Here is a 10094-nt window from a genome sequence, read left to right on the forward strand (position 1 = left end):
TTAGAATGACACACACCTTTTTATAAACTGTGTAACGCTCTGAGAGCTCTGGTGGAGCATCTGCACAGTATGTGACTAAAACAAAAACAAACCATCATCCTCCTGCCACTTCCTGTTGTCTTCTTTGTTGTTTTCACCAGTAGTAACATGCAATTGTTAGTCAGGTAACTTGAAAAAAGTGTTTCCATTGGAGTTTTGCAAAATATACCCATTTTGATATGGCTGAAAACCCACCTCTTCCTAGCGCAAAAACTTTTTATCTGGAAAGGTGAATTTCTTTTTCCAAAATTGGCGAGAATTTATTTTCCGAATTTCAAATTGTGCAATTCAAAAGTGTGAGGTGTATTATCACTAGTGAATCCCGAAGCAGTAAATGCATGTCAGGTTGTAGTGCCTCCCCTCTTTGGCTTCAACTGCATGAAAAGATGGAGACACAGAATCAGGACTTTGTTAGATGAGCAGGAGGAGTGTGGAGACGGAGAGGTGGACCAGAATAGGGATTGGAGTAATGCCAGGGGAGGCAGTTTGGATTTGAAAGCTGTTGCTGTGATTGGACCAAAGCAGCTCTCGCTGGGAGAGAAATTGTCATCCGTCGACCACAAATACAAAACAAATCCATCAGATGGAGGCAGGGAACATCACAAGTGGAGGAATCAATAGTTTTCTACACTTGGAGGATAAAAGGCACTCTGGAGGCCTGGATGTAGAAAACAGCTTGTTTTTTCTTTTTTTTTTAAAGAAACAAACTAAATCTGAACTGTTGTTGTAGCTTAAATCCTGATGCACCTCTATTCATATTGGCAGTGAAACAAAATTGTTAGGTAAATTGTATTATTATCAACTATTTGTTATATCTTTATTATGTTCTTAGTTTATGTATACTTACTTATTTAGTTTAGTCATATGTTTTAAGGAATGTTTCTGTATTGTTAATCACTCTGGCTTCGTTTCTCAGAGGGCCTCTCTGAAGAAGAGCAGTGACAGCAGCTCTTCTCAGAACGGCCTGCTTTGACCTCTTAGATAGCTATAAAACCATCGCCGTGAAGATGTACAACTTGTCCTGCTTGATCCTGGGTCAGGAACTGGATAAGCTAGTGCGAGATAGATTGTGTTGTTAGTTAGCTATAATCTTGGCGCTGTGACTGTGTGATGAAGTGTCTTTTCCCCTCCCCTTAGAGTTACAGCGCTCTCTGTGATTAGGGATCCTAAAGACAATAAAAAGAGAGGGGCAGGCAAATGTGCTTCAGAGCAGTAGGAGATTGTAACTGAAAGCACATCTCTGTCTGTTCTCCTCGCGAGTATTAAGAATCTAACTTTCTCTTGTCTTTCCTGTATTATGTGCTGTGTTTAATAGGTGTCAACCCTGACAAAAATCAAACTTGTTTGTTATGAGCAGGCCTTTATTATTGTCCTTATTAAGCTTTTCCAACCCACAGAGCAACGTGACAATAAACTGAGCCAATGCCTGCTAATCAACATCCAATCAACCCCCTGGGGGAAAACATTTTAAACCTTCTGGGATTTTTTAATGGCTCAAGATATTTCTGATTTTATGAAATTTCTTCCTTTGTCCTAATCGAACCAAGTCGATGTTTTCTATCATAACAGCAAATTGTCACAAGGCAAGTTGTTGTGCTTCATGTGGTTTAGGTACTTTGGTGTTGATGGAAAGTTCTGTTTCTATTGGAGTAGCAGAATCAAATAAAGTGTCTCAAACAAAGAGGAAGCCACTAAAGAAGCTTAGCTCTCTTCTGGTGATTTTGGAACCTTTGGAGATGATCTTGCAAATAACAACGCATTGATTCAACAAATGTTTCTTCAGTCAGAGGCTTTTTAAGACGTGCTATGACCGTCCCATGACTTCTTCAAGAAACAAGGCAAAATCAAATCTCCATTTGAGATTTAAGATAACAACTAGGGAATGATATGATAGTGTATTAGGGCTGTTGTGGTTAAAAACAAAAAAACAACAAAAACCCCCTTCAAATTCTGAGATTAATCTCAGAAATTTTCTTGAAAAAATGACATTTGTGCTCTCCAACAGTAAAAATATGAGGAAAAACTCAGAATTTTTTTTTAGATTAATTTCAAAATTAATAGACTTTAAGTTGAACTTCAAAACTCAAAAACTCAGAATTTTCAAAAATCCAAAATTAAATACTTTACAAACTCAGAAAATGTCCACATTTTTGTAGAAAATTTCTGAGATTTCAACAGTTTTGGTAGAAATGTACTGCTTTTTCTATCTGCAGTGTCTCTACACGCCGTCGTAGGCTGGGACTTTAACATGTTCATTTTGATTAATATGTTAATTACATAGATTTAAATGTGTTAATTTATTATGCAATAACTCACTTTTAAAAGCGAGCCGGAACCTTTCGTATTGTGTTTCCGGTACGCCCCCAACTCTGACGCACAAGCTGCATCCGCATACAACAGCGATGGAGGACAAAGCCGCTTCTCTTGACACACCCAGGTAAATTTTTTGCTTGTAAAAAACGACCGGAGGAGACGCTGAAAAAGATTATTGTTGTGTACAAGTTGTGCTAAAAGGAGATAGCCTATTAGTGAAGCTCGTCAAACCTAAATTAGCATCTCAATGCTAAACATGTAGCAGCAAACAGACGCCGCCAACGTCCACATTTCTACAGAAGGTAGATGGGTATAGTAACACTTTAAGCAGATATGATGGTTGAATAACCTAAAGAACATATTAAAAACAATTGGTAGCAAAACTACTTTTGAATAAAAAATGTTGCTTATTTTGTTTATATGGTTTATGATTTGAGAATTAATTAAGATACTTTAATCGAGCCTCACCACTAATTAGTGAACGAAACCAAGTGGTTTATACTGTTGGAAACTGGACTCATTTAGGAGCCTTGAAATATCAGCCCAACCTGAGCAACAGTAAGAAATATTACTCCTTCAGGGCTGCGCTATTTGTCAAACTGATAAAAATCTACATATGCGCACAGTGCTTATCAGTTTGGATGTAAGATTTGGTGCACAAAGACACTGTGCACCGTAGCAGATTACCTGGAAGACAGGATTAGCGAAGGGAGAAATGGCTGCTGCTAAACTCAGAGAACTGAAGCTGCAGAACCTCAGAGATGGGTTCAGTTCCTGGGATCAATGTGTTATGTAACGCTTGGCCACTTTAAACTGCATTAGTGCACTTTAAAGTGCTTTACACCTTATTAAAAACACAAAAATCCAAAGCCTTAGACAGAGTTGGGTAGTAATTGGTTACATTTACTAGAGGAGTATTTTCACTACGCTTTACTTTTACTCAGTAATTTTATTATGAAGTATCTTTACTCTTAAGTAAAATGTCTGGATTCTCTTGTGAATGAAGAACAAACATGTTTCAACTAAAAATCCACCAGACACAGACACACACCTGTGTGTGAAACTTTTATTGAAGTTTTATTGAAAGAAACTGATTTGGAAACATTTTATTTTTTATTTACATGAATTATTGTCATTTTGGTCCTTAAAACACCAAAATTTCCTCTTAGCTTGATATTTTGGTCCAGCTGATGTCGTAATTTTAAAATATTAAACGGTTGATAATGTGATCAGTTACTGGGGACCTGAGTAGACTTTTTTACCAAATTCTTTTTATGCTTGGATGGCTACTTTTTACTTTTGCTTGAGTAAAAATATGTCAAAGTAGTGCTGCTTTTGCTTGAGTAAAATCTTTGGGTACTTTACCCACCTCTGACGGCGCCACACACTCAACAACTGAGAAAACCAGTAAGCATGACAATTTACCAAGTGCCATCATGACACATCGTTCCTTTATTACGTTTCAAAATTAACTCTAAATGGGGATTTCGGCCTTTAAATGAACTTGGTGTTTCAGCTGTTTTGCAGTTTTTGGAAGTTTGTTTCAGATTCCTTTTTTCATTCCTTTTAGGAAGAGCAAACTTCACACCATTACCATTCCAGTAATGAAATCACTTTTATTGGTTGGTTGGATTCTAGGAACATAACAGTTTTTTTTAATTGGTTTTTATCTTATTATATCACATGTGGTTTCACAGCCTGGGTCTCCAGTAAACACACGCAGACATCTGTGCCAGCTCCGTCTGGTACGCTGCACAGCCGATCAATCTCTCCGTAAGCCAGTTTAAGCCGTCTTGAGCGTGTAATGTCCCCCCCTCCATTTCCAAAATTAATCTTTGGCAGGAAAACATGTTATCAACAAGGAGAGAAATCTTTTAATACTGAATCAACAATCTTTTATCTCATAGCTTTATGCCTTAATCTTTCGTGTCTTGGTTTGGTGACTCCGTTCTCCATTCATCGGTCTGTTTCAGTGCAGCATGTTTGAGCTTTGATTCTTCTGTTCAGTTGGCGAATCGCTTGCTCTCATATCTGCTCCAGATGTGCCTTTTGGTGATCTAATCCTCAGATGATATTTCTATGAAATCACAAAATTTTTTCGAGTTTTTTTTTTCTATAAAAAGTTCTGTTAGCTTAATTGGCTTTTGCCTTGCACGATGTGTAGAATCCAACTGGATTCAGAGAACGTAATGAAGCTTCCTGTGCCTTTCGGTTTTGATATTTTTTAAAGGTTTGAATGGTCGCTGTGTTGCTCTTGGTTGCAGCTGCAGATGTTTTAATCCAGACAAAAACCAAAAGATGAACAACAAAAATTAGCTTAACGTTGGCCTAATCTCATTGCTATCAATTAAAATGTTTGAGTTAATTGCAGGATCTGTAGTTCATTACATTTTCATCAAAAGCCACATATTTACAAAATAAGCAACATTTTCAGTCAAAAACAAAGATGTTTATTGTTTTTGATCTGTTGTTCAGGTTATTCCACCATCCGATTGGTGCAAAGAGCTTTTCTGCTCATTCAGTTTCCAAGTGTTTGAGGAAACCCTGATCATTAATGCAACTTCTTTGAAAAAATATTTCTTTAAAAATGTGGTGAATGGTTCATAACTTGGGTTCAATTGGTTAATTTTATTGTTTGTATGTAGTTATCAGGATCTCAATCAACATTTTTTGCCACTTGTGGAGGAAAAATTTTAAGTATTCATGTGCTTGATGTGTGTTCTCTGTTCAGTTTGAATATTAAACCAAACAAAAATTTAATATGCTTACTACTGAATACGTCATTTGTATTATTTTAAAAACTGACAATTAAAAATACACTGAAAGAATAAGACGGCTGATCCAACTTAAAATTTAAATGTTACAAATTTTCAAATTAAGTTTGTTCAAACTAATATATTAACTTTATTATGTTGCCATGTTAAACAAACATAAATAGTTTGACAAACTTAATCTGATTTGATTTGGAGCTCAGAAATGTACTTATTTCTGGAAACGTTTTTGTTTGAAATGAATTTTTAAATTTTTTTCTATGAATACTGTTAATACGCCGTCATGGTTTTTGCATATATTCATTGGTTTAGAAAAAAAAACAAAACTCTGGAGAGGTTAAATATAAGTGCACGCCACACTTTTCAGATTCTTTAAAAATATTTTTTTGTTTCCTAACATATTATTACTTGTTAGTCTCACATGAAATGTCAAAGTTAAAGACTAACCTCTGGCAGTTTCTCTCCTCTCTCTAGAATGTCCTGTAGGTGGCGCCCTCTTTCGCTGTGGCTCTGCATCTCGCTACACAACAGGTCGCCCAGGGTGACGTGGCGCAGGCCGAACCGCTCCTCCAGCCGTTCGCACTGCAGAGCCTTCCCTGAACCCGGCCCGCCTGAGACACAGACGGAGATCAGTCAATATCCTCAGCAGCTGCGGGGAACGACCCGCAGCGCAGGCAGGATGAAGTGGAGGAAATTGAAAGGTGAGAGAAGAGCAAGGAGGCAGAAAGAGGATGAGGATGGTGAGCGAGCGAGCTTTATTTGTGTGTGGCCACTTGCTTTTTTTTTTTAGGAGTGAAAACAAAACAAGCAACATAATGGAGGAAATCAAATAATTATCGGTTTTCACTAACAAAACATACCTACACTGCACAAACTGATTTAAAAAAAAAATCTAAATTATCTATTTATTTTGCTGTAATTTTGTAAAATGTTTAGCCAACTTGTATATTTGCAATGAACATATGTTGTTTAAACCAGAGCTACATTTACTCGGTTAAGTTTTTGGCATAAATTTACTGTTGGAAGTATTTTTCCTGTGCTCTAGTTGCTTTTGCTTGAGTAATTTTATTATGAAGTATCTCTACTCTTAGTTGAGTAAAATGTCTGGATTCTCCACACACTGAATGAAAAACAATGTTTAAATCAAAAATTCACCAGACAGACACGCATGCAGTTTTATTAAAGTTTTTTATTGAAAGAAAAGGATTTGTAAAAATTTCTTTTGTCTGATTTTGTTATTTTATAATTATTTATATAAATTATTTTCATTTTTATATTTAAAATACCAACATTTCCACTTAACTTTGTATTTTAGTCTAATTATGTAATTTTTAGATATTAAATAATTTATATTTTTGATCTGTTACTCAGTAACTGAGTAGACTTAACCAATTACTAAGTCCATTTCGAACCGATTCCCTCCAGCACTGACCTCCAAATCCAAAATGGCTGCCCTGCATATTACAAGGTGTTGAAAGTTGCTGTAAAAAAGTTATTCTCACTTGTGTCAGCTTTAAGGATTAATTGTTTCATGGATTCATTATTCTCAACATTATGATGGATATTAAATAACCTGCATGTCTTCAGTTTGCAGCTGGTCAGATGTGGAATATTTTGAATTTTACCATCTTAACTGCTAGCTTTGAACACATCTTTCCCGCTCAGATGGATCTCACCATCCTCACAACGCCTGAATTTAGATGCAGCTCATATTTTACAGACTATAAAACCAGGGAGGAAAACAAAGACGGCGACATTACATACAAATACGCACAATAAAGCTGTTACCATTTGCTAATTGCATTCTAGTTTGGGTTTAAGGTCAGAGGAAACCCCTGCAGGCGGATTTTAACGCTTGCAGGTGAAATGCAAAGCCGGGTGATTTATCAAAGCAGCCTGGAGCCAAGTAATAAAAGCTGGTGCTTTATATTCATCGATATCCTCCTGGAGTTGGACTGTCGCTGCTCTCTCACATGCAGAAACAAAACGTCTCCGTTTCCTCAGAGACCGATGTGAGCTCACCTCACAGCCCAAAGGAAACAACAGATTATAGATTTATCTGGCACTTTTATCAAAAAGCACCGATTGAACGTTTTAACAGCCAGCAGGATGCATTTAGATTGGAGAAAAGCAATTAATTTATATTCTTTATACAATGTTGAGCACCCAGATGACATGGATCGATTACAGCTTAAAATAAATTATTTTCCAATGTTTATCTCCATTTAAAAAAAATTAAAAAGTAGAAAAAAGTAGCTTTCAATTCAAGCTTCTAAGAATTGTGAGTTATTGTTGGAGAAAAACTTCAGAAAAAAGGAAATAAACTTAAAATAAAATTACCGATTGATCCTCAAACAAGCTTCAGAACTAGAAACCAGATTATTTGTATAATTTTGACATCATAATAATTTGAGAAAATCCACCAGAAAAATCAAACCTGTGCATCCAGATATAACCTGCAACGTTTATATGATTAAAAAATGATTGATTTCCTGCTGTCCATAAGTTAATGAGTCAATTTCAAACTTAAGACAGAGAAAAAAAATATCATACTAAAATTAATGCTTATTTCATGTGACTGAGGTCAAACTGTTGTGTTCGCAGCAAAATGGACTTTAAAAAGAAACTGGAGGAAGAGAAACGACGTAAATAAAACCTAACAAGTGGCAACAATTTATCCAGAAGTTGATATAAATGAACCATTTTAAATCAGAATATCTAGAAAATCTAAAAATATGATAAAGTTTAACAATAACTTTACAGAAATCACTTTTATTCCTGTTTTATCAGATTTCTACGGTTCTGTTTCTACTTAGAAATAGAAACTAGGAGTTGCAGAAATTATTTTTGCATTTTTTCCAGACCAAAGCCATTTATGTTGACTTTGATGTGAAAGTTTTTATGTTTACAAAAGCTATAGTAAAACAAAGCGATCGCATCAAAATCGACTCTGTTCTGCAAAATTATTCTAAAAACTGATTGGCTTTCAGCAAAAAATGCAGTTATGAAAGACCAAAACGTGCAAATGCACTTAAGATAATTCAGATTTGCTTCATTTATTTCCTCTCAGATTTGATGAGCTGAAACATCCCAGAATGTGAGAACATGATGAGACACCGTGACAGGAAATAAATGAGGAAGGTGATGTTACACGAGGCGAGGAAGGTGGAAAAATGAAGAAAAATCACAGATTTAATTCAATTTCCTGATTCTGCTCTGTTGCGTAATCATTTTCTTCATGTTTTAGTGGCTGATATTTAGACCTAAATGATAAATGGGAAGCAGCAGAGACGGCTTATTGCCTCCACTAATTAAGACGTCTCAGTTTTTCACACAGGGGCTGATGGTTGGCAGTGAACACACACACACACACACACACACACACACTGAAGGAGGAGAGATGACTTCCTGCTTCGTCTTTATTAAATTTACATTTATTAAAAGTAAATTTTCTTTAATGTTTGCGCTGTCGGGTTTGATTTGGTTTCTGATTCCCTCAGGTGTAAAATACTTTTATTCTGAAGGAAAACTTTCAAAATTATGACCCCTCTTTATCCCTTTTTTTGTTTTTTCTGTTTTTGTTAAAATTCACCCATCATCTAGTCATGTAAAATGTTACTTAATGAAAACAGAAACAAGCTGTTAAACTCCAAAAAACAGTCAAATTGGAGTCAGTTTGACATCTTTTAGCAGGATTTCATGATTATTGGGAGGCGAGTAAAACCCTGATCAGTTGTAGATCTCCTGATCTTTATCTGCTTTAAATTATATTTAATTCCACAATATCATTGCTTAAACTGAAATAAAGCCAAAAATTGGGACATTTTGTGGAAAACTATAGATTTTAAAGCTTACAGGATTCACTTTATCAGCACTAAGTTATTTTCACAATGACTTAATTTTTTTCTTCCATTTCAAAATGAAAAAAATCTAAAAATTTGAGTCTGAAAAAGTGTAAATTTTTCTGTTTTCAATATTTAAGTTGAAGAAACGTAACAAAACTTTCACAGCTTTCAGATTTTATATAGATCTATCTTTTTTTTTGGTTTGCATCATCTCCATTTCAGAATCTATTACAAGTAAAAACGAATCGGGGCTAAATATAGTTTATTTAAAGTAAAGTTTGTTTGCTTATGTTTCTTTAATATCAGTGTTTTTGTTCTGTTTACTGGTATCTAAATAAAACCTTAAGGTCTTAAGATTCAGTTTTCTGGAGCCTAAAAATGGTGAATTTACTCTTTTCTTGAGTTTTTTCATGTTTCATGCAGAAATAAAAAAAACAAAAAACAAAATATTGACGGTTAAAATGTAAAAATTTTTAACAAATAAACTAATATATAAAAAGTGTAGTTTTTTTCAGAAATGTTGTAGTTTGATGTTCAAGAAGATTGAAATAAAATAAACTCAGCTTTCTATATTTAGTCAGGGAATGCCAGACTTTGACTAGACCGTTGGACCAACTCCATTATTTTCTGTTGTGGCTCTTCAGTGTGGATGTGTGACTGAGTGAAGAAGATGTAAAGTTATTTTTATTTTTTTTTTGCTTTAAATGGTTTGCAAACAGAAGCACAAATAGTGTCAAACAACAAAAAGGAAAAATGCCTGCAGCTACAATAAAACTACTTCTTGTTTTCACAGTACGGCAATATATTTTTAATTAAATGCTTACAGAATACCATATTTTTCCTTTTCTTATAGTAGTTTTCCAACAGCTTGCAGGATTTAATTTCTTTACATATTCTGCGTTGGTTTGGAGAAAACCGAAAACATTCACCATCAACCATTAGATTTTTAATTGACCCAAAATCTACTGATCTTATTTAACTTGCCAGCAATTTTTGTTTAAAAGATTCACAATAATCAGAACATCAGTTGGTCCATCTTTTACTTTAAATTTAGTTTCACCAAACTTTCCACTTGTGTAAAATGTCACTTCAGTGCTGGTTTGTTCATGCCACAGTTTGTGATTTT

The 10094-nt window shown here is 34.9% G+C and overlaps 1 protein-coding gene across 1 annotated transcript in view; it reads right to left on the minus strand.

Annotated features, from left to right (window-relative positions):
- Positions 1-5844, minus strand: part of LOC106942355 (adenylate kinase isoenzyme 1-like) — a 17344-nt gene extending 11500 nt beyond the window's left edge. Inside the window, exon 1 of the mRNA XM_015025622.1 lies at positions 5571-5844. Coding sequence (XP_014881108.1) covers positions 5571-5639 — 69 coding nt within the window. The 5' untranslated portion in view covers positions 5640-5844. The remainder of the gene's footprint in view (positions 1-5570) is intronic.
- Between the last annotated feature and the right edge of the window lie 4250 nt (positions 5845-10094).

Source organism: Poecilia latipinna, unplaced genomic scaffold (assembly GCF_001443285.1).
Source record: "Poecilia latipinna isolate Pla-1442-1.1 unplaced genomic scaffold, P_latipinna-1.0 Scaffold4213, whole genome shotgun sequence".
NCBI lineage: Eukaryota > Metazoa > Chordata > Actinopteri > Cyprinodontiformes > Poeciliidae > Poecilia > Poecilia latipinna.